At 45.1% G+C, this 25,094-nt stretch overlaps 1 protein-coding gene across 2 annotated transcripts in view; it reads left to right on the top strand.

Annotated features, from left to right (window-relative positions):
• The window catches only part of LOC126456755 (uncharacterized), a 190,858-nt gene that overhangs the window by 137,291 nt on the left and 28,473 nt on the right, over nucleotides 1-25,094 (top strand). For both annotated transcript variants that reach the window (XM_050092501.1, XM_050092502.1), the window contains 2 exons: nucleotides 49-195; nucleotides 13,422-13,671. In XM_050092501.1, coding sequence (XP_049948458.1) covers nucleotides 49-195; nucleotides 13,422-13,671 — 397 coding nt within the window. The remainder of the gene's footprint in view (nucleotides 1-48; nucleotides 196-13,421; nucleotides 13,672-25,094) is intronic.

The raw sequence follows: 25,094 nt of genomic DNA, 5'->3' as shown, positions 1-25,094 counted from the left end.
CTTCTTTCTTTATATATATAATAATAATAATCTTTCTGTCATATTTAGGTTTGGTCAAATATTGCTGCAATGAGTTTTGCCCTTTTACCAGTCTGTGTATTCCTAATGGGTGGAACGATGAGGAGAATTGTGCTGATTCTTGCACTTTCTATTTTTGCTGTAAGTTACTTTAAGACTCAAAAACTGCTGCTTAAGGTGAGTTACTTCTGTTGTAACATTACCAATTCTAGTATTCATCCTTTTTACTTCATATGTAGTTTAAAAATGTATTATTAGTGGTTAAATTTAGTAGGAAAGTTCTGGTAGAATGTAAATAATTTAGGAGCAAAAGGGGACCACTCACTGAATAGCAGAAGCATTGTCATTAACAGGCTCATACAAGAGAGAATGAAAACTCGCTAGCTTTCAGAAGAAAACCCTTCCCAAGCTAGAGCCTGCCTCTCTCTCTCTCTCTCTCTCTCTCTCTCTCTCTCTCTCTCTCTCTCTCTCTCTCTCATTTATTTTTCATATTTACTTTAATTCATTGGTAGATTGCAAATTTTGAAATGATGGCGGAAAGTATAATTATCCTTACAAAAAAATGTCAAAGTGAAGTTATTGAACAATTTCTGCATCTTGAGCTGCCAAAATTCCTTTATCAGTCAACTGATATGATGTATTTGTAGCAGTATTACAGAGAGCTATGAAACCTTGTGAGTACACACATCAAATTATGTCACTGTGTTATGTTCACTATTGTTTCATTTGAAATAATTATAGAAATTGGCAACAGAAGGCAGCACCAGCCGAGAAAAGTAGCGAGATGTCGGTACATAGTTTTCGTGTACGATGAGTCCAGTTTTCAAGCAAAAGATGGCTCGTGCATTGAGAAAATCATAATGTAACTTATACTCAGATGTGGTCTTTTTAACACAGTCATGGCTGCCCCAACTTAAGGTTTTGCTTGGTCTACAAAATGTTAATAATATGGAAAGGATAGAGTATTACATAACTTCTAGAAGAGGTATTGAGTCAGAGACATGCACAGTGAAGAAGACTGCTACAATATTAAAACTTTTGGACAATGTCTTTCTGATGCAGAAAACAAGTTAACACGTGAGCCCAACTGCAGTAAGCCAAATGAAAATGTGAAATATATATGGGAGATGGACAAATTAAAGTTTTAGATCAAATGGTTTGACCTGCATTTTTTACCTGTGTTTTATAAGAAGATACATGTAGAAACTAACAGACAAATCTAAAAATGTCAGCTAATGTCAATATGCTCGTAAGAGTGTAGTTTTGTTGTTAGTGAATTCGACTATGAGCTAATTGAAGTTGGCCACTTACCTCGGGCACAGGGATCAGTAGCACGGCCACTGCGGAGATACCAGATGTGAGGGGAGGAATGTTAATTTTGAAAAATGCAAATTTGTGCCATTGACTGTAAAATTGTTTGTTTATTCTCTATTGGTTTCAATTATTACAAACATCTTCACAGTAGAAAAATGGTGAACATCAATGGTCCAGAGATACATTTTCATCATATATGACCCAATAAAATGTAGATTGTATACAAATGTCATAATACACTGAGGTGACAAGTCATGTGACAGTGATACGCACGTCTACAGATGGTGGTAGTATCATGTACACAAAGTGTGAAAGAGCTGGAACTGTCAGTTGTACTCAGGTGATTGATGTGAAAGGAGTTCCAACATGATTATGGCCGCACAATGGGAACTAAGACATTTGAACATGCAATGTAGTTGGAGCTAAATGTATGGAACATTCCATTTAGGAAATCTACATCTACATCTACATCTCCCCCAAGGGGGTCCACAACTCTTTCGTGGATACGTGCGTGGCGAGCACGGGGCCCCGAGCCATTGCAGCCTTCTTTCTCTCCCGGGCTGCATTTCCTTTCCCTTCCCCTCCTTTTCCCTCCATACCCCTTTCCCCTCGCCCTCTCCTCTCCCTCTATTGGTGTCCTTGCTTATGTTGGCCCCCGCTGTCCTCCTGGTTCTGTTGGTTTTACACTCTGGCTTTGTTGCGTAATCATCTCCTCCTTTTGGCATTCCTTGGTCCCCCTCTGGGGTTTGACCTCCATTCCAAAATTTCTCTTTCCGTAGTGTGAGCCATTTGGGGAAGAGCACCTTACCTAGTGTCTCCGACGTGTGCCCTCCTAGTATATTCCACCTTTTCTTCTACGTCGTTGTCTGATGCTAGGGTGCATAGCCAGCACAGTAGCCAGCCCATGTGGTGGGGTCGCTATGTACCCTTTCGGTTGAGCCCCCTGAACACACAGGGATCACACTTCTGATACCTGAGCTGTGACCTCCTCATGCATGCCTTGGAGTGGTTGCTCGTCATCCTGGAGCATCGGAACTCCCGGCAATGGCCGCCGTGCCAGACGGCCCTTGCTGTGGCTGGGTGGCGCCCGTGAGGAGAGCCCCTGATCGGAGTGGGTGGTATCAGGGCGGACGCTATGCAGATGAAACGCATAAGGGTCCAAACCTCTGGCCGCTCTTCTGCGGCCGTCTCTCTGCGTGGTACTGATTCCTCAAGTGCTGCTTCTCTTGCCCCTTCGGCCTTCCCTTCCGTGGCTACCCCCTGGGAGGAGGGTCAGGCCCGTCGGCTAGGGGCAAAACCTTTCCCCCGTTATCTAGTTTGCACCAGGACTGATGGAGATACTTTCACCAGTGTCAAACCTTTATTCTTTGTGGAACACATTGAAGACAAGTTCGGCGAAGTGGACTCCCTGAGCAAGATGCGGTCGGGTTCATTACTGATAAAAACTGCTTCGGCTGCCCAATCTGCGGCCCTTCGTGCCTGTACCCATCTTGGCACAATTCCCATGTCCATTACCCCTCACCAGTCTCTAAATATGGTACAAGGTGTAATTTTTCACAGAGACCTCATCCTTCAAACTGATGAGGAACTTCGGGACAATCTCGGACGGCGGGGTGTTCACTTTGTTCGGCGTGTTCAGAAGGGTCCTAAAGATAATCGTATTGATACTGGTGCCTTTATCCTGGCCTTTGAAGGGGATACCCTTCCTGAGAAAGTTAAGATTATGGTCTATCGCTGTGATGTGAAGCCGTACATCCCACCTCCTATGCGGTGTTTTAAGTGCTTGCGTTTTGGCCACATGTCTTCTCGCTGTACCCAGGACCCTCTCTGTGGTGACTGTGGACGTCCACTCCATGAGGGGAGTCCCTGTGTTCCCCCTCCTGTATGTGTAAATTGTCATGGTAGTCATTCTCCACGTTCAGCAGATTGCCCAGTCTATAAGAAAGAAAAAAAGATACAGGAGTATAAGTCTCTTGATCGTTTAAGCTACACAGAGGCCCGTAAGAAATATGCACGATTGCACCCTGTGTCCATGACATCTAGTTACGCCTTGGTTACATCTTCATCCCTTCCTCCCCCTTCCTTACCCCCGTCCCGGACCCCTCTCCTTCCCCCCTCCCCTGCGGCTCCCACACCTTCTCCTCTGGGCGCCGCTCCTCCTCCCCAGCCGGAGAAGTGTCCCACTCCTTCGGCGTCTGCCGGTCAAGGGCGCCTCTCCCGGGATGCCCCTTCCCGGCACCTTCCAGGTCAAAGGTCTGCTGCAGCGCGGCGACCGCGAGAGCCGCGGACTATCGGCCCCCAGGTCGCCCGGTCTCTTTCTGTTCCTGATCTTGCTGCAGCTGGCTCCATTATGCCACACAGCCCTCCTCGATCTCAGCCTGAAAAGAAGAAACAACATAAGTCCCGGGACAAAGAGCCTCTGGTGTCACCGGAGGTCCCTTCCCCGGCTTCACAACCGGATTCTGACCTGTCGTTTATGGATGTCGCCCCCTCCTTGTCGGTGACAGGTGGGGACCCGGCGGTATGACTGGATTTAGTGTGTTCAGCCCTCATTTAAACCATCGTTCTGTGGTTCTCCAATGGAATTGTAATGGCTACTATCGTCACCTTCCGGAATTGAAATCCCTTCTTTCGTCCTACTCAGCAGCTTGTGTGGTTCTCCAGGAATCTCATTTTACTGATGCTCACTCGCCGACCCTCCGTGGGTTCCGTGTTTTCTGTCGAAATCGGGTTGGACCCTTGCGGGCTTCTGGTGGCGTTTGTACGTTGGTCCGTACAGACATTGCTAGCACGTGGATTCCTCTCCAAACTACATTGGAAGCAGTTGCTGTTAGGGTCCACTTAGACTCTGCAGTCACAGTATGCAATCTTTATCTCCCTCCTGACAGGACTCTTACACCTGCTGCCTTAACCACCCTTCTTCAGCAACTTCCTCCTCCCTTCCTTCTCCTTGGGGATTTTAATGCTCATCATCCTTTGTGGGGCAGTGCCTTTCCATCTAGACGAGGTCTTCTTATCGACCAATTTATTGCAGACCACGACCTGTGCCTTCTTAATGATGGCTCCCCTACTCATTTCAGTGCTGGTCATGGTACCTTTTCTGCCATTGATCTTTCTCTTTCTTCTCCCTCTCTCCTCCCTTCATTACACTGGTCGCCACACGACGACCTTTGTGATAGTGACCATTTCCCGTTGATTATCACGCTCCCTTCCCGCTCCCCGATGGAGAGGTTACCTCGTTGGTCTTTCCACCGCGCCGATTGGCCTCTATATACTGCACAGGTCGAGTTTTCTCCCTCTTTGTCGGGTTGTATTGATGACGTCCTACGTGACGTGTCTGACGCGATTGTTCGCGCTGCTAACCTTGCTGTCCCGCGCTCATCTGGACAATTTCGTCGTCGGCAAGTCCCGTGGTGGAGTACGGCCATTGCCATTGCCATCCGTGATCGCCGTCGAGCTTTGCAACACCTTAAGAGGCACCCATCTGTAGCCAGCCTTTCTACCTTTAAGCGCCTTCGCGCTAAAGCCCGTTATTTAATCAAACAGAGCAAGCGGATATGTTGGGAACGATTCGTTTCTTCCCTTGGTTCCACTGTCCCTCTGTCACGGGTATGGGCTACACTTCGCTCTCTCCAAGGTTGCCATCGGCAGTCCACCCTCCCAGGCCTTCACCTCCCAGATGGCATTTGTACGGACCCATTAGTTCTCGCAGAACATCTTGCGACCCATTTTGCAGTGGCATCAGCGTCGGCCTCCTATCCAGCTGCTTTCCTTCATCAAAAACAGCAGGCTGAAGCTGTCACCTTATGTTTCACCACTTGTGAGTCAGAATCTTACAACGAACCTTTCACTGAATGGGAATTTCTTTCTGCTCTATCTGCTTCTCATGATACGGCTCCTGGCCCAGATTCCATTCATAACCAGCTGCTTCAACATCTCAGTGCTCCACAACGGCACCATCTTCTTCGGGTGTTTAACCGTATCTGGCTCCAGGGTGACTTCCCTTCTCAGTGGAGGGATAGCATTGTGGTTCCTGTCCTTAAGCCTGGTCAGAACCCCCTATCTGTTGACAGCTATCGGCCAATTAGTTTGACCAATGTTGGTTGTAAGTTACTTGAACGGCTGGTAGCCCGTCGGCTCACTTGGGTCCTCGAATCTCGGGATCTATTGTCCCCTTACCAGTGTGGCTTTCGAGAGGGACGATCTCCAATCGATCATTTGCTTCGCTTGGAATCCGCAGTTCGGCAGGCTTTTTCCCAGCGCCGCCATTTGGTTGCAGTGTTTTTTGACCTTCGCAAGGCCTATGACACGGCCTGGCGCCATCACATCTTACTAACCCTTCATCAGTGGGGTCTTCGGGGCCCACTCCCGATTTTTATCCGCCAGTTCCTGATCCATCGGTCATTCAGAGTTAGAGTTGGTACTGCTTTTAGTTCTCCACGGACCCAGGAGACGGGCATCCCACAGGGTTCTGTCTTGAGTGTCCTTCTTTTCCTCATTGCTATCGATGGACTTGTGGCCTCTGTCGGTCCCTTGGTCGCCCCTGCCCTGTATGTGGATGATTTCTGCATTTGGGTTAGTTCCTCCTCGATGCCATCTGCAGAACGGCAGCTCCAGGTGGCTATACGGCGTGCCTCTGCATGGACCCTCTCCCACGGGTTTCAATTCTCTCCTTTAAAATCGCGGGTGGTCCACTTCTGTCGCCGTACTACGGTCCACCCTGATCCAGAGCTCTATCTCGCTGCACAAAGATTGCCTGTGGTTCCACAGTTTCGTTTCCTAGGTCTTCTTTTCGACAACAAGCTCACTTGGCTGCCCCATATCAGACTCCTGAAGGTAGGATGTTTCCGTAAACTCAATGTCCTTCGCTTCCTTGGCCACTCCTCCTGGGGTGCGGACCGTTCCCTCCTCCTCCGTCTTTATCGTGCTCTAGTTCTGTCACGTTTGGACTATGGTTGTCAAGTTTATGGTTCAGCTGCTCCTTCCACGCTGCACGTGCTGGATCCAGTCCACCATCGTGGTATCCGTTTGGCCACCGGTGCCTTCCCTACTAGCCCTGTTGATAGTCTCCTGGTTGAAGCTGGGATCCCCCCCCTTTCTGTTCGGCGGTCCCAGCTTCTGGTGTCTTATGCCCTTACTATCCGTTCTTCTCCCGCTCATCCTTCCTATTCTATCCTATTCCCAGACCATGGGCGTCGCCCGCCTGACTCCCGCCCTCGGGCGGGTTTACCGGTTGGGCTGCGCCTTGCGTCTCTTACCCGTGATTTTCGGCTTCCTTCTTTGTCCTGTCTTCCTCGCTCCCTCCCCTCCACCCCTCCTTGGTTAGTTCCTCGGCCTCGAACTCGGATGGATCTCCGCCGCGGTCCTAAAGATTCCATCCCCCCGGTGGTGTTCCGTTCCTTTTTCCGCCAAATTTTATGGGAGTTTCGGGATGCTGTTGTTTTTTACACTGATGGTTCTAAATCTGCTGATCATGTTGGGTATGCCTTCACGTCCTTTGTTGGAACGGAAAATCATCTACTGCCACCCTCATGTGGGGTGTTTACTGCGGAATTGATGGCAATTTCCCGGGCCCTTACCTTTATTAAACAATCCCAACACAACCGCGTTTTGTTATGTACGGACTCGATGAGTGGCCTTCTTGCTATTGACCGGTGTTTTTCGCGCCATCCCTTGGTCTCTGCCATCCATGACCATCTCGCTGATCTTCACCGTGCTGCTTGTTCCATTGACTTCCTATGGGTCCCGGGCAATGTGGGTATCCCGGGTAATGAGCTCGCTGATCGTTTGGCTGGGGGAGCCGTTACTTACCCCCCGTTTTCTGTAACCCCTCCTGCAGCGGATTTACGGCTTCACATCAAATCCCACTTTGCACAGTCATGGGCCAATTCTTGGGAGGCTACTCCACTGTCTAATAAACTTCGTGCCATTAAGGTGAATACAGGCCCATGGCGTTCTTCCTTTAGCCTCTCCCGCAAGGACTCGACCACACTGTGTCGTCTCCGCATTGGCCATACCAGGCTGACCCATGGTTTCCTTTTGCGTGATGAGCCACCCCCGCTATGTGGTTGTGGAGCCTTCCAGTCAGTGGCCCACATTTTGGTTGAATGCCCCCTTCTTTTGGCTCTGCGTGCTAAGTACAGACTCCCCCACACTTTACCTTTGATGTTGGCTGACGATTCCCGGATGGTCTCTCTGGTTCTAGGTTTCCTCCGGGAGAGTGGTTTTTATTCTCAGTTTTAAAGTTTTTAATCTCCCTCTGGTGTTGGGGCAGGGCGGTGAGTGTTTGGGTGTCTCCCACTGTAGGCAGTGTTCAGAGATTCCCGATTCACCTCCCTGACCGGAATCCTCTTTTCTTTCCCTTTTACTCTGTTTTCACCCCTTCTTTTTAAGGCTTGGTTAGTTTTTCTATTCCCATACGTACTTTCTGCATTATAGCAGTAGTACCTTTTAAGTCACAGGTGGTCTTGCCTATGCTGTTTCAGCATAGTGTTGGGTTCGTTCTCTTGCCAACTTCCCTCATTTGTTTTTACTAATGACAACGTGACTGCCCTTTTACGTTTCCCCTTTATCCGTTTTATTTTTCTGACTATACTGAGATGTCCCGTTAGCAGAATGGAGTCTATTTGAAACAAGGGACTGATGACCTTGCTGTTTGGTCCCTTTAACCTCAAACAACCAACCAACCAACCAACCTACATCTACATCTACACTTACATGGATATCCTGCAAATCACACTTAAGTGCCTGGCAGATGGTTCATCGAACCACCTCAACGGTGATTCTCTATTCTGCTCTCGAATAGTGTACAGAAAAAACACTATCTTTCCATGCGAATTTTGATTTTGCTTATTTTATTATGATGAGTGTTTCTCCCTATGTAGGTTGGTATTGACAAAATATTTTTGCATTCATAATAGGAAGTTGCTGAATTTCATGAAGATCCCACCCCAATGAGAAACGCCATTGTTTTAATGATCCCCAAATCCTGTTTTGTGTCATGGACACTCTCCTGTATTTCTCAATTATACAAAATGTGCTGCTGTTCTTTGAACTTTCTCAATGTATTACATTAATCCTATCTGGTAAGGACCCCACACCGTGCAGCAGACCTTCAAAAGAGTATGGACAAGCATAGTGTAGACAGGCTCCTTAGTAGATCTGTTATATCTTCTAAGTGTTCTGCCAAGAAAACGCAGTCTTTGGTTCACCTTCCCCACAACATTTTCTGTGCATTCTTTCCAGTTTAAGTTGTTCATAGTTGTAGTTCCTAGGTATTTATGGCCTTCAGAGTTGATTGATTCATCATTTAAATGTTTAACAGGTTTTTTAGCACTCATGTGGGCGACTTCATACTTCTCATTATTTAAGGTCAATTGCAAATCTTCTCACCAGACAGATATCTTTTTTAAATTGGTTTACAGTTGGGTTTGATCATCTGATGACTTCACTAGACAATAAATGACAGCATCATCTGCAAACAACCTAAGACGGCTGCTCGGATTGTCTCCAAAAATGTTCATATAGCTAAAGAACAGCAAAGGGCCTAAAATGCTAGCTTGTGGAATGCCAGAAATCATGTCTATTGTACTTACTGACTTTCCATCACATACTATGAACTGTGACCTCACTGACTGGAAATCACAAATCGTCACATAAGTGAGATGGTCTTCTGTAAGTGTGCAATTTGGTTGCAAGCAACTTGTGAGGCACGGTGTCAAAAGCTTTGTGGAAATCTAGAAATTTCTTGTTGATAGCACTCAACACTTTGTGGGGGCATGTTGTTTCATAAGAACAATGTTTACTAAATCTATGTTGACTGTGACAATAGACCATTCTCTTGGAAGTAATCCCTAATGTTTGAACACAGTATGTATTCCAAAATCCTGCTCCATATCAACATTAATGATGTGGACCTGTAATTTAGTGGATTACTCCTACTTACTTTCTTGAATATTGGTGTGACTTGTGCAACTTTCCAGTCTTTGGAATCAGATCTTTCATCCAGCGTGTGATCATACGTGGTGATTAAATATGGAGCTATTAAGTCAGCATACTCTGAAAGAAAACTAAGTGATATACGGTCTGGACCAGAAGACTTGATTTTATTAAGTGATTTAAGTTGCTTCACTGCTCTGAGGATACATTCTTTCAAGTTACTCATGTTGGTGGCTGTTCTTGATTTGAATTCTGAAATATTCACTTTGTTTTCTTTGGTGGAGGAATTTCAAAAGGCTGTGTTTCATAACTCTGCTTTAGCAGCACTGTCATTGATAGTATTTCCATTGCGATCACATAGATAATGCATTGATTGTCTTGCCACTAGCAAACTTTAGATACAACCAGAATCTCTTTGGATTTTCTTCCAGGTTTGAGATAGTTTCACTGTGGAAACTATTGTAAGTACTAAATTTCAGGCTTCCGTAAAAGGTTCACAATGTCGGAGATTTTTTCATTCATTTAAATTTGGCCTGCTTTTGTTGCTGTTTCTGTAACAGTGTACCAAAGGAAATCAGCTCCATCGCTTGAGAAACTAACGAACTGTGGAAATTCCAGGATGGAATGTAATAACATGGGTGGTTTCAGTTGCCTGAGACTCTCTCTCTCTCTGTGTGTGTGTGTGTGTGTGTGTGTGTGTGTGTGTGTGTGTGTGTGTGTGTGTGTGTGTGTGTGGGGGGGGGGGGGGGGGGGGGTTGACGAAGGCCTTAATGGCCGAAAGATTTATTTGTTGTGACAGTCTTTTTGTTGTGCCTATCTGCGGCTCAGCATCTCCACTATATGGTTTGTTAGTTTATGCGGTATAAATCTGTTAGGGTATTTCTCTGACTTAAGGCCACATCTGGTCCTCACCGACATTGTTAATTTGGAAGGATTGGAGATTGTCTCTCAGGAAGGCATCAACTGAAGATGAAATGAAATTTAGTAATTTTTCATTCAGATAATGTTTACCTGAGATCCTTGACAGGTGGTTCAGAGGATAGCATGTGTTACAGTCAGTGGCTGTGGCCTGTGCCATCAGGTGCCACAAAAGTCAGAGGGACTGCATCATTTGGGGCCAGTGACACACGTGCATAACTGATGTGAAGGAAAATAGGGAAATAAATGAACGGACAATATGTGAGAGATGAAACAGAACTAAGTCGCATGTCAGGTGGGGTGGGTAGCAGGAGAAATGATGCTGGGGTGGGAGTGAGGGTCAGGGCCGACAGCTCGGAGGCAGGTAACGGGTGTACGGGATAGAAATGTGACACGTCGGGCCAGTGTGTCCGTACTACACACGAGGGCGGTGGAAAGGTAGGGCGTGGGACAGAGGAAGAGGGAGGCTGTCAGATTGAGGGTGTGGATTGACAACTGTGGGAACAGTGGTCACTTTGCAACGATAACTACCATCTGTGTGGTTGAGAAAAGCTGGTTGCAGGAGGTAGGATCCAGGATGCACGGACCGTGAAGAAGTCAGTTAATTTGAGTGTGTCATACTAGGCAGCAACTTTTCTGTCAGTCACAGTTTGTCATTCTGCATTCGTTTATGTCAACAGCTCGACAGTGGTCACACCGATACGAAATTCGATGTAGATACTGCGGCAGAGCCTGTACGGTGTGGCCGTGTTTGCAGGTCGCTCTACCCCTGTCGGAACGAGTGCAGTAGCGTGTACCGGGTGGGTGAACTGGGCAGGTCTTGTATCTCTGTCCTCCACACTGGAAACATCTTAACCACATATCAATTTCCAGGCACCGAGGTGATGGACAGCTAGAGCCCTGGCAGTGGGTGTGCTTAAAAACCCACGCCATCTAGATTCTTCCTCTGTCCTCTCTTTGTGTAATCCTCGTGGTCTCGATCTCTGCCAGCCCACTGCATCTGCACCCTTTCCCCTTCCTCTGATCTGCACCTGCCTTCCTGTCCGCTCCTCCACACTGTTGTTATTGTCCTACAGATTCGCTGCCCTGTGTTGCATTCCTGTCCCGAGAACCTGCTCCACCCTTTCCAGTCACTTGCCGTCTTTCTCCAACTCTTGTCCCCACTTCCCACTTCTTCTTTTCGCCTGACTAACGTGACACGTCTCCTCACCCCAGTCTGTTGGCCAAATTGCAGTCCCGATATTGTGTGTTCGGCCAGCACAGTGTAGCTGTACAGGCTCGTGTACGTGCGGGTGGGTGTGCGCACGCACAGTCTTTAAAGCATTGATGTGAAAGCTTGCGAAGTCCTTGTTCTGTTTCGAGTGTCTGTCAGTGACTCGATGCTTCTGGTATTTGGTGAATTGTCTCCTATACTTTTAAGTTATTTATGAGGGCTATTCAGAAAGTAGGGAACATTTCTATCTGATACCGCTAGGTGCCCACCGACCATGTATATTTTGGTATGTGCACGCTCGGCAGCTGAGTCGGCACCAGACAGTGACAGCAGGAACGTCTCTGCGCATATGTGATAAGGTTTTTGCTGGCAAAAAACCTAAAACCTATAGAAATGTATCGTGAACTGTGGGAAGTGTACAGAAATGATGTAATGAGTGAATGTTCCGTCTGGAAATGGTGCATTCGATATAAAAATGGCCGAACCAACCTTCATGATGAAGAAAAGAGTGGATGCCCGAACATTATGACTGACGATCTTGTCACTGAAGTTGACGAAACGATTCTTGAAAACCGTCGCTTCGCAATAATGGAGCTTCCACTTTCTTTTCCACAATTTTCATGGACTTTGTTGTTTGTCACTCGAAAGCTAGACTACCAAAAATTTTGTGCACAATGAGTACCCAAAATGCTTACACAGCACCATAAAGAACAGCAAATGGGGGCAACGTTGACATTTCTGGAGACCTACCACAGACATGGTGATTCACTACTGTATTGAATCGTAACCGTTGATGAGACTTGGGTGAAACACATCAATTGCGAGACTAAATTATAGTCCGTGGAGTGGGGGCATACAAGGTCCCCCCTCCAAACTAAGAAAATATTTGCAAACCTTGTGAGAAAGGAAGTTCATGGCAACAGTGTTTTGGGATAGGCAAGGTGCGCTTCTTATTGACTTTCTCGAACGTGGAACAACCGTAAATTCTGCCTGGCACTGTCAAACTTTGCACAGCCTTAGAAGAGCAGTTCAAGACAAAATTTTGTTTTTGCACGACAATGCCCGACCTCACACGGCAAACCACACTAAAGAACTCCTTAATTCATTCAAATGGGAAATTTTCCCTCAACCACCCTATAGCCCCGATCTTGCACCAAGTGACTTCCACTTGTTTCCCAAGGAAGAACTGGCTTGCAACGCAGTGTTTTGGTGATGACACGGAACTACAGGCAGGCGTGACTCACTGGCTGAAGTCTCGGGTGGCAGAATTTTACGACAGAGGTCTTTCAAAGCTTGTCCACTGCTATAAGTACCTCAATGTGTTTGGTGACTGTGTGGAAAAGTAGTATGACAGTCACTCTTTCAGATGTATATAGTAAAATGTATTTCTTGTATTCAGATTTTTTTAATGCCAAATCGTTCCCTACTTTCTGAGTAGCCCTTGTACATTATGCCAGAACTTTCCTTATCATATAAATAGATACCTCTCATCTTTCTGTAATATTCTTTCCACTATAATATGTTTTGTAACTTCATTGTATAATGCTTGTTAATGCATCAGGCACTAAAACTAAATGGATAGTGAACAATACATTTCATATTCATTTACTTCTCGTGTATGTGTACTTCAGGTGCACTCGGTTTCGTTTTTATAATGATAAGTCACTAAAATGTACTGAGAAGTTGGCAAAGCTGTTTATGTGACAAAGATGTAGATTTGTCTGGTAGTCAGTGTGATTGGAGCTGTCCTAATTGTCCCTGTTTGATGCCAGTATGGTTCTTACTAGTATCTTTGTTTTACTAAGATTTACTAAGAGTTAAATTCTTATGGTTTGTGTCTTTGTCTATTGTTTTAATATTTTTCATCTTTTCATAAGATCTCGATGATAAGTTAAAATATTGTGTATGATCTAGTGTGAGTGCCACAGTGGAATAAATAAATTTGTATTACACAAGGACAAACATTATTTATGATAAACATTGTACAGTAGGTAACACTGAAGTAAATATCTTGTTACAGAAACTAGAGTTGCAGAATGAACGCATTTTGATGAAACAGACACAGTGCAGCCCACGTAGGCGAGCATGGTTCAACTTATTTGGTTCAGATAATGAAGCGGAGTGTTTAAAACAGCTACATGCTCAGAAGATTGATCCTTCTCTAGAAGTTACACCAATTCAAGTTGTTTCACATATGACAGCAGTTGGCTTGCTGCAGCCCATGGAACACTTTAGCATTATGTTTTCACGTTTTTCGAACCAAATATTTGGTAAGTCATTCTTGCCTATTTTTTAATACAGTGCAGTAGAAAGCAGGAATACGATTCCTATATTTTAATCGTTCTGTGTAAATGTTTGGTTCCCAGAAACAGCCCTTTCATTGCTTTGCACTTATCCATTAGTTCTGATTTTCTGTTGCCGTATACTTGCCATCGTGTTGACGGATCTTCCTGTGTGTATCTCGCACACTTTCGAGCGACACACGTTCTGTTGCTGAAAAGTAGGTGACCTTCAGTTTCACCCCCTTTCTCCAGTCTTCTACCTGACTGGTTCAGCTCTGTGAACTCTCATCACATTTTGCAATGCGCTGGGTGTGCCTGTTTCTGGGGCACACATTCTTCGTACAGGCTTATAATGGAAGCAACTCGTGGTGGCACTACACCCCAACCTGAGTGTGAAAGTGTGCAGTCCTTACTGGTCCACTTGGCAGAGTTATGCTGCATATTTCTGGACCTCAGCTTTAATGTCATAAATCTGTTAGACGTGGCTGAAGTGGAGTGCCCCCTCCAGCCCTGTAAGACTTGATGGCTGTGCTCTTTTGAGGCAGGGCAAATGTAATAGGATATTTAAGTATAAACTTACTCACCAAGGCTTTGCTCAAGTCCAAAAATAAGGACAAAGAGCCTAAATTCATGCACACTGGAACAAAACACTTTCAGAAGAAAGTGTCTTATCTGTGCAATATACAAGCCATCCAAAGTTAGGCAGCTTTCTAGTTTTGAATGTACACTCTCAGGTCTTAAATCTCTGTATGAACACACAATTGTAGCTGGAAATATGGACATCAATTACCTATACAACAGTGTCTCCATTAAAATATTATGGTTTGTGTTTTCCTTCTCAAAACTTATGTTGTTTCCACTTGGGTCAACTCACCATACAGCAGACTGTCATACATTTATGGATAGATTTACAATCAAACTCCAAATAAGGTAACTTGCACTGATGAAATCTCGGCACACAGCACTTCAGCTCGGCATATAATATTTGTGACCTTCTGCAATGTCCAAAGAACCGTCTATGAGGAGCAAATTTTAGAGCTAAGTTTACATGAACAGGCAGACACGTTAGGGCAGCTGATGTTATTCCACATACAATAGCTTGCTTATTCACAACCACACACTGTAGCAAAATTTCTAATATGTGTTCGCAGCTGCAAGTATAATATAGTGAATTATAGCCCCCAGCCACTTACTGCTCCCATCCTTTCCTATACCAGACTCCCTTGTACTTCATTACCGCGATCCTACTCTGGGGACTTCTGTACGAGAGCTCGTGCCAGCTGGAACTGTCAACGAATGCCCACGTTTGGTACATTTTTGAGATTTGCTCTTTCAGTCATATTTCTCAATTATAGTAGCTATGTGCCCTGGGCCACAGTTATATTCGTAGTGGGGTGATCTGGTGTCCAAATGTTACTCGAAGGCGTTTTCCCTGCTCAGTGGTGCAGTAGTGTCATCCAGTTAGTCGGTAAGTCACTCGACTCTCACAGGTTGAAGAGAACAACTTCACGCCAGTGTCACTCTGTTCCTCGTCCCCATTCCTCGACGCCGGCGACGGGCTTGTAACCGCCTTGCCAGCAGACACCTCCGCGCCGTACTTGGAAGACTTCGTTCTCGGTACAGCTCCCACTCTGCAGATTTGGCTTTTTCGCAACTTGGAGGTGCTGTCCGGAGGGCCTCCACTCGAACCCTTTCCCACAGTTTCCATTCCTCTCCCACAAAAGGTGGTCGAAGCATTTCTGTCACCCTCTTGCAATCTGTCCCGACTCAGAATTCTACAGGTACCCAGTGCTGGAGCACTGTTGCAAAAGCCCGATTTTTAGGATTACTCTGCTGTAAAGCTGACTTAGCTGCCACGTATTAGACGAGCTACCAGTCGTTATAGCTGTCTGGGCTAGTCCTGTCGTCTCCTTGCTGAAATGAGGCTCTTCCCTCTTTAGTCGCAACAATACAACTGCCGTTCACTTGTGCGAATACAGTCAGACAATTTCCTACAGTCTTTCTGCTTACGAGTGACATCGGCCACGGACACCTGCAGCTGGGCGATATTACTGGTCAGAATGCATCTCGAAGCCCTCTGCTGGGACACGCACATCACTTTTGTAGAATGTACTTCGTGTGTTACCCACCCACATGCTGCATTAATTATTTCTCTCACCTAATTTTATTATTGACATTCCAACTGATGTGCATTACATTTTTAGCGTTTTCAGTATTACTGTCGTGAATCTCAAGACTAGAAGGCATTATTTACTCTATAACTGTCTCTACTACCCTTCTCGGTTCAGTTTGGAGTCGTAAGAAAGTCAGGTTTCACTCGCCACAGGTGGTCTCGGAGAGACACCTTGTCAGCTCTGACCTACATACCAGCCTGGTCTGTGTACTTTCACTTCTCCGTAGATTGTCTCAGCTCTACAATCAGTATTGCCTTTAATGCCTCAGCTTTGCCACTCCAATGTACGTCAGTCATTTGATTTCATTTTTGGTATATATATCACTAACGTCGGATGAACTACCCCTTGACTGAGGGACTGTTAAGTCCCTTAACACCAACTGAACAACTGTGGCAATAAACATGAGAGACTGTCGTGCCCTGTGTTTGCTCTTTCATCTTCTCGATCATTGCAGACACATTTATCTATCTTAGACTCTTACATGACTGTGTGATCAGCACAGCAGTAACACTCACTCATATGAGTAACTGCATAACACAGCTAACTTCTCAAAATCTGTTTCAGGAACTTGAGTTTGGAATGACCTTCCTAAAAATATCAGCAATTAAATTCCTGTACAATTGCAAAATACAGCTAATGTTTCGTCTTGAATCACAATAGCTCTCTCTTCTATATACTTGCCTGCAGCTCACTCTTGTCGTTCTCCCCTCCGCCATTGCTTTTCTCTCCTTGTCTACAAAGTCCTCTAATGAAAGTTGCTTCTTTGTTGACATAATAATTTCTAAATGTACATAATGGAATAGGTACGCATAGAAACTGAAAATATTTTATAATATCGTTTGTGTGTGTTCCTGGTTTGAAGGCAGCTGCGTCTTCAAGGTCTGAATTGAGTCTTGAGTCAGGCTAAAGTAACAAAGAATGCCTGCTATGTGGAATTTGTGATACTGAAGGCAAGTTGTGTATTGTAGTGGCTGCTAAGAGTACTTCATAGTAGTTGTGCATATTCCATAAATGCATTAATAAATATCACAAAGTTGCAGTGTTCTATAGTCTCTGTGGGACAATGAGTTAGAATATTGGACTAAGATTATATGAAAATGAAAACGAAATATTGCCAATATCAAAATAACATATGCTTCTTTGTGAAGATTGTTGAAGTACCACACAAATTTATTTGGGTGAACGTAGATATGGATCCTGTCTATGATGCAGCAAAGCAGAGTTCAGCTTACTGAGTTTCTTGAATGAAAAGGAGCACTGTTGGGTAGCTTATACACTCCAGTCTGTGCCCTGGTTAATAGCTTGTTTTTGAAGTGTTTTAAATCTTGCACACAGGTCCCGATGCAAATTAGAAACTGCACATCTTCAGAGCTCAGGTCTGTTAGTTGCCATTAGGTCTGTTATATTTCTGTCATGAGTGTACTTACAGACCAGCTTCTCTAGGTAGTTTCCAGTTCTGTTGTACAAAAATCTTGTCACACCTACCACTTAAAAAATTGTAATTATGCCAACGAGTTGTTGGATGATTAGTCCCTCCAATGATGACAGTATAATTGAGGAACTTGTGTACTAGCGAATTGATGCTTTTTCTTACATTTTTGGTTCTCTCTGGGGCTGAGTCTAGTGCTTCATAGGAGGATCCAGTTTACATTTATTGTCACCCTCAGTACTGAGTTTCCCCCAAATTATCTAGCGTGTACCTTCAGTTTAATTCTCTTCTGTGATGGCAGATATGATCTCTGCTTCCTATTTGCCTGTCCTTTCAATACACACTATACACATCAGTTTATTCAAAAAAATCTCACTGTGTCCAGTTTTGGGTTTTAACCAGCTTTCTGTCACCTATATTAGGAGCACCACTTCTTTTGACAGAATGCTTCGAACTCTGTAAAGTTGTTGTGAATTCTTGAGCAGTTTCTCACTGCACAGTGTCTGGAAAGTAAATAGGTATTTTAAAATGGCTGTGGAAGTTTAGATATCGGTGGAATTGCAATGAAATGGTGTGCACTCAGAGATTTGGATTTCTGCAGTCACTGCACGATCACATTCACCCGGCTCAGAGGCTGTATTGCTATGACAGAACCTCGCAGCCAGACTAGAGTTGTACCCCGTGCTCAGTATTTGTTTCGTCTTCCTCCCTCCCCTTTCTCTTTTTTCCTCCTCGGCAAGTGCACGTTCTTAAATTTTCTTTAGTACAGCCGATTACCATGAAAGAAGCTGCACTTGGCAGCCGAAAAGACAGTCGATTGCCTGACTGTTCAACCGCGAGCACAGATTTCTGCAGGTTTCAAAGTGTGGAATTCCATCATCCCAATGCAGACGTCATGCTGTACTGTGAACAGGTGAATGCTAGAGTTCATCCAGAAACAATAAAGAATTGTCACAGAAAGTTAATGACTGCAGGCTCGGTAAAAGATGCAAGAAAAACCGGTCGTCCACCTGTGTCGCCATCTGACAATAACGTGGCAATAGTGCAGAAAATGTTTATATACAGCCCTTCGTAATTGATTCGCTGGGCAGCATATGAATATCAACTATTGAGGTACGTAGTATATCGAGAATCAAATTAGGTAATGTGGAAACCACATCAGGTGCAACAGCTGGCACTGGGAGACTGTGACTTCAGAATTGAGTGTGGTGAGTCAATGCTGAGTTAGCATGCAGATTGGTGTAAGTTGTTTAATAACATCACTCTGGGAGTGACAAGGCCTTTTTCTGTGTGACGTTTCATCAGTTGACATAATTGCCACTATTTGGCTGATGATGTAGTCTCACCCACAAGTGACTGTGCGGTGTGAATGGCTGCCACGAGGTTTATTGGGCCATTTATCCTGCACAATACAGTGGACACAGAACACTACGTGCAGATGTCTGAAAATTATGTTTGCTCCACAGTGTCTGCACGGGATAAGATCGAAGACATTATTTTCGTACGAGATGGCACATCACTTTGCAAATGTCGTGCATATGTGGTCAGTTACAAAGTTTCCATGATGTCCACGACGACCTAGTGAGTGGCCTGCTAGAAGTTCAGATGTGACACTGTGTGACTTCTTTCTGTGGGTCTGGGCAGAATGTGAGGTGTACCGGATGAAACCTCACCACTGAAAGAATTGGAAACACGGATTTGGGATGATATCGGCAGAATCTCACAGCTTCCTCCACAGGTATATGGATTCCGTACCCAGTCATTTGAGACGGTTGGTGGGTGTCAGAGGTGCCTGCAGTGAATTTTGAACTGTGCTCCACATTCTTACATAACAATATCTGCACAATATTAATTTCAATAAATTAAGATTGTAAAAATAGAATTTATTTACCTTTTACGATGCCTAGTTACTTTACAGACATACTGTAGAATTTCAGTACTCTCATCTGAGGGGCATTTCTTTAACAGCTATCATTGTCTCGACAGAACAAAAAGTCACCCAATCTATACAGCCCTCGTTTGCACGCCACACAGTCAGCTACCTGGGTAGCAGTCACTGGTATATGGTGCACTCGTGTCCCATTTACGGGATCCTACAGTTTTCGAGGCTGTGGTGCAAGTCTAGGAAGTTGCATCCTAGTTTATCACAGAAGTGGGCAATTCTTAGGTAAGCCTTCCACTCGACTCAGAATGAGGGGGGCTACAATCACTTCTGGGACAGCGCTGCAGAGTGCGAGATTCCCTGAAGTTTTTTGAACGAGGCCTGTCTTCTCGCCCTTTACTGCTAGTCACTAGAGTGATCAAAGTATGACCCTGGCCTACAGGTGACAAGTACCATTCATTGCAACGTGTGTCACAGTCTAGTCGGTCACATCCTGTTCCCTCAACAGATGCCAGAACAGCCTCTATTAAATGAAGTCTGTAGGCATACACATAGTGCGTAAGGTGATTTTTACCCATGTTGTTGTTGTTGTGGTCTTCAGTCCTGAGACTGGTTTGATGCAGCTCTCCATGCTACTCTATCCTGTGCAAGCTTTTTCATCTCCCAGTACCTACTGCAACCTACATCCTTCTGAATATGCTTAGTGTATTCATCTCTTGGTCTCCCTCTACGATTTTTACCCTCCACGCTGCCCTCCAATACTAAATTGGTGATCCCTTGATGCCTCAGAACATGTCCTACCAACCGATCCCTTCTTCTGGTCAAGTTGTGCCACAAACTTCTCTTCTCCCCAATCCTATTCAATACTTCCTCATTAGTTATGTGATCTACCCATCTAATCTTCAGCATTCTTCTGTAGCACCACATTTCGAAAGCTTCTATTCTCTTCTTGTCCAAACTACTTATCGTCCATGTTTCACTTCCATACATGGCTACACTCCATACAAATGCTTTCAGAAATGACTTCCTGACACTTAAATCTATACTGGATGTTAACAAATTTCTCTTCTTCAGAAACGCTTTCCTTGCCATTGCCAGTCTACATTTTATATCCTCTCTACTTCGACCATCATCAGTTATTTTGCTCCCCAAATAGCAAAACTCCTTTACTACTTTAAGTGCCTCATTTCCTAATCTAATTCCCTCAGCATCACCCGACTTAGTTCGACTACATTCCATTACCCTTGTTTTGCTTTTGTTGATGTTCATCTTATATCCTCCTTTCAAGACACTGTCCATTCCATTCAACTGCTCTTCCAAGTCCTTTGCTGTCTCTGACAGAATTACAATGTCATCGGCGAACCTCAAAGTTTTTATTTCTTCTCCATGAATTTTAATACCTACTCCGAATTTTTCTTTCGTTTCCTTTACTGCTTGCTCAATATACAGATTGAACAACATCGGGGAGAGGCTACAACCCTGTCTCACTCCTTTCCCAACCACTGCTTCCCTTTCATGCCCCTCCACTCTTATGACTGCCATCTGGTTTCTGTACAAATTGTAAATAGCCTTTCGCTCCCTGTATTTTACCCCTGCCACGTTTAGAATTTGAAAGAGAGTATTCCAGTCAACATTGTCAAAAGCTTTCTCTAAGTCTACAAATGCTAGAAACGTAGGTTTGCCTTTCCTTAATCTTTCTTCTAAGATAAGTCGTAAGGTCAGTATTGCCTCACGTGTTCCAATGTTTCTACGGAATCCAAACTGATCTTCCCCGAGGTTGGCTTCTACTAGTTTTTCCATTCGTCTGTAAAGAATTCGTGTTAGTATTTTGCAGCTGTGACTTATTAAGCTGATAGTTCGGTAATTTTCACATCTGTCAACACCTGCTTTCTTTGGGATTGGAATTATTATATTCTTCTTGAAGTCTGAGGGTATTTCGCCTGTTTCATACATCTTGCTCACCAGATGGTAGAGTTTTGTCAGGACTGGCTCTCCCACGGCCGTCAGTAGTTCCAGTGGAATATTGTCTACTCCGGGGGCCTTGTTTCGACTCAGGTCTTTCAGTGCTCTGTCAAACTCTTCACAGTATCATATCTCCCATTTCATCTTCATCTACATCCTCTTCCATTTCCATAATATTGTCCTCAAGTACATCGCCCTTGTATAGACCCTCTATATACTCCTTCCACCTTTCTGCTTTCCCTTCTTTGCTTAGAACTGGGTTTCCATCTGAGCTCTTGATATTCATACAAGTTGTTCTCTTATCTCCAAAGGTCTCTTTAATTTTCCTGTAGGCAGTATCTATCTTAACCCTAGTGAGATAGGCCTCTACATCCTTACATTTGTCCTCTAGCCATGCCTGCTTAGCCATTTTGCACTTCCTGTCGATCTCATTTTTGAGACGTTTGAATTCCTTTTTGCCTGTTTCACTTACTGCATTTTTATATTTTCTCCTTTCATCAATTAAATTCAATATTCCTTCTGTTACCCAAGGATTTCTACTAGCCCTCGTCTTTTTACCTACTTGATCCTCTGCTGCCTTCACTACTTCATCCCTCAAAGCTACCCATTCTTCTTCTACTGTATTTATTTCCCCCATTCCTGTCAATTGCTCCCTTATGCTCTCCCTGAATCTCTGTACAACCTCTGGTTCTTTTAGTTTATCCAGGTCCCGTCTCCTTAAATTCCCACCTTTTTGCAGTTTCTTCAGTTTTAATCTACAGGTCATAACCAATAGATTGTGGTCAGAGTCCACATCTGCCCCTGGAAATGTCTTACAATTTAAAACCTGGTTTCTAAATCTCTGTCTTACCATTATATAATCTATCTGATACCTTTTAGTATCTCCAGGGTTCTTCCATGTATACAACCTTCTTTCATGATTCTTAAACCAAGTGTTAGTTATGATTATGTTGTGCTCTGTGCAAAATTCTACCAGGCGGCTTCCTCTTTCATATCTGTCCCCCAATCCATATTCACCTACTATGTTTCCTTCTCTCCCTTTTCCTACACTCGAATTCCAGTCACCCATGACTATTAAATTTTCGTCTCCCTTCACAATCTGAATAATTTCTTTTATTTCATCATACATTTCTTCAATTTCTTCGTCGTCTGCAGAGCTAGTTGGCATATAAACTTGTACTACTGTAGTAGGTGTGGGCTTCGTATCTATCTTGGCCACAATAATGCGTTCACTATGCTGTTTGTAGTAGCTTACCCGCATTCCTATTTTCCTATTCATTATTAAACCTACTCCTGCATTACCCCTATTTGATTTTGTGTTTATAACCCTGTAGTCACCTGACCAGAAGTCTTGTTCCTCCTGCCACCGAACTTCACTAATTCCCACTATATCTAACTTCAACCTATCCATTTCCCTTTTTAAATTTTCTAACCTACCTGCCCGATTAAGGGATCGGACATTCCACGCTCTGATCCGTAGAACGCCAGTTTTCTTTCTCTTTTTACCCATCCATTGCTGTATTTTCTGCAAGGGGTAAGACTAATCACCATGTACTTGAATTGCTGATGATAAAAAGCCCCGTACCCTTGTACTTGCTTCTTCTTGACAAGAGGTACAGCATGTTCCTCAACAGGTGAAATGTGATCCAGTGGCTCAGTTTCATCAACAGAGAACTCCAAAAACTTATTAAGAGGACAGGAGCATTACCCAGAGTTCTCCCCAATAAAGGGGTGCGTAGGTAGCCTTACCAGTGAACCACACACCAGTCAGTCAGTTGGACAAATAGTGATAGATTCCATACTTTCTGGAAAGGAGACAAGTTCCACAGGAGAGGGTAGCACTTGAAGCACCTTTAATAACTTTGATAAATGTCTCTCGGTAACTGTTGTAACACGTCCATTCACAGCAGCTTCTGCTCGTTAGACAGTACTCGGGACAAGTTCAGCTGTGTGCAGAAATCAGCTAATTCTGTGAATCCCACTTAACAGTGGGACTACATTGTGGCTGGTGCAGTGCTTTATGGAGCAGTACGCACATTGGTTCAAATTATTTTGTGGATAAAAAATACCACTCCGTCTACAGGCCACAAGTGGCCCATCGGGACCATCTGACCCCCGTGTCGTCATCAACGGAGGATGCGGATAGGAGGGGTGGGGGTCAGCACACTGCTCTCCCGGTCGTTACGATGGTATTCTTCACCGAAGCCACTACTATTCGGTCGAGTAGCTCCTCAATTGGCATCACGAGGCTGAGTGCACACCGAAAAATGGCAACAGCGCATGGCGGCCTGGATGGTCACACGTCCGAGTGCTGACCACGCCCGACAGCGCTTAACTTTGGTGATCTCACGGGAACCGGTGTATCCACTGCAGCAAGGCCGTTGCCTAGATATTAAAATGATTTTGTGGATACTCTTTTAGTATCTGGATCTGTTGTGCTACAAGGGATAAAAGTTCTGTCGAAGAACTGAAGCGATTAAAATTCGATAAATAATTTAGGAGTAAAGGAGAACTGTCGAGTCACTGACACAGTTTTGTGTGTTTACACTCTAGTAGGGTTCATCTAAGAGCTAAATTGTTGTTGCATCCTCCTCCCCAACCCCCCTGCGGGTCCGGGGATTAGAATAGGCCCGCGGTATTCCTGCCTGTCGTAAGAGGCGACTAAAAGGAGTCCATCTCCCTCACGGGGTTGTTAGCGCCTGCGTCCGGAGACGGACGGTTCCACGACCTATAATCGTGGTCTTTTTGGTTTTTCACTTCTCGTTTCTTCCTTCCTTTTGTTGGTTCCTTTCTTTGCTCTTCTCCACCTCACTGTCTTCCTTACTCTTTCCCTTGACTTCTCCTTGCCTTCTCATTGCCTTCTTCTCCTTGCCTTCTCATTGCCTTCTTCTCCTTGCCTTCTCATTGCCTTCTTCTCCTTGCCTTCTCATTGCCTTCTTCTCCTTGCCTTCTCTGGTCTCCGCCTCGGCGTTTGAGACAGTCTGTCCTCTTTCTCCCTCTCTCTCTCTTCTTTTTCCTCTTCTTCCTTCCTCCCTGTGCGTGCCTGAAGGCCGACCCACGCGTTTGCACGCGTAGCCGGTGACGGGGTAACGCGTAAGTCCCCGCCCTGGGTAGACATGTAAGGCACGCGCGTACCCCCTGGTAAAGGCCAGGCCCGGGGAGGGGTGATTGCCTGAGCTGATACCTTCTGACCATGCCGATTGGTCCCTCCGTCTGTTTCTCGGGAGGTGTGACCTGAGGTGTAAACATTCACCTAAGGCGGGAGTGCCCTCTGAGAGGGTCCCCACAAGGAAGGAGCGCGCCATCGGAGACGCTGGCAATCATGGGGGATTCCTCCGCAATGGATTCTACTCCATCTCTTTCGACTTCGACCAAAAAACGGAAACGTGACCAGCCAACAGTGACAAAAGTGCTACCGCCTGCCCCACAGTTCCTCGTAGTTTCTCGATCTGAGGACGGAAAGGATTTTTCCTCTGTCAACCCTTTCGTTATTCAGAAGGGCGTAGATGCCATAGCCGGATCTGTCAAATCTTGTACCAGGTTGCGTAACGGCACCTTATTACTAGAAACTGAGAGTGCCTTTCAGGCACAAAAACTGCTTCGGGCCACCCTCCTGTACACGTTCCCTGTCCGGGTGGAGGCCCACCGAACTTTGAATTCGTCTCGAGGTGTAGTCTATACTAGCTCCCTCGACGGATTGACTGACGAGGAGCTTCAATCATTCCTCGCTGAGCAGGGCGTGACGGCTGTCCATAGGGTCATGGAAAAAGGTCAACAATGACCTTGTACCGACCCGGACATTTTCTTGACCTTCGATAGTGTTAAGCTGCCATCGCGCATCAAGGCGGGCTACGAGGTTATTTCTGTTCGCCCCTATGTCCCGACACCTACGCGCTGCTACCAGTGTCAGCGTTTCAATCACACTCGACAGTCTTGTTCCAATGCGGCTAAATGTGTCACTTGT

The sequence above is a fragment of the Schistocerca serialis genome, chromosome 2 (genome assembly GCF_023864345.2).
Source record: "Schistocerca serialis cubense isolate TAMUIC-IGC-003099 chromosome 2, iqSchSeri2.2, whole genome shotgun sequence".
In the NCBI taxonomy this organism is placed as follows: Eukaryota; Metazoa; Arthropoda; class Insecta; order Orthoptera; family Acrididae; genus Schistocerca; species Schistocerca serialis.
This window is presented reverse-complemented; position numbering and strand designations above follow the sequence as displayed.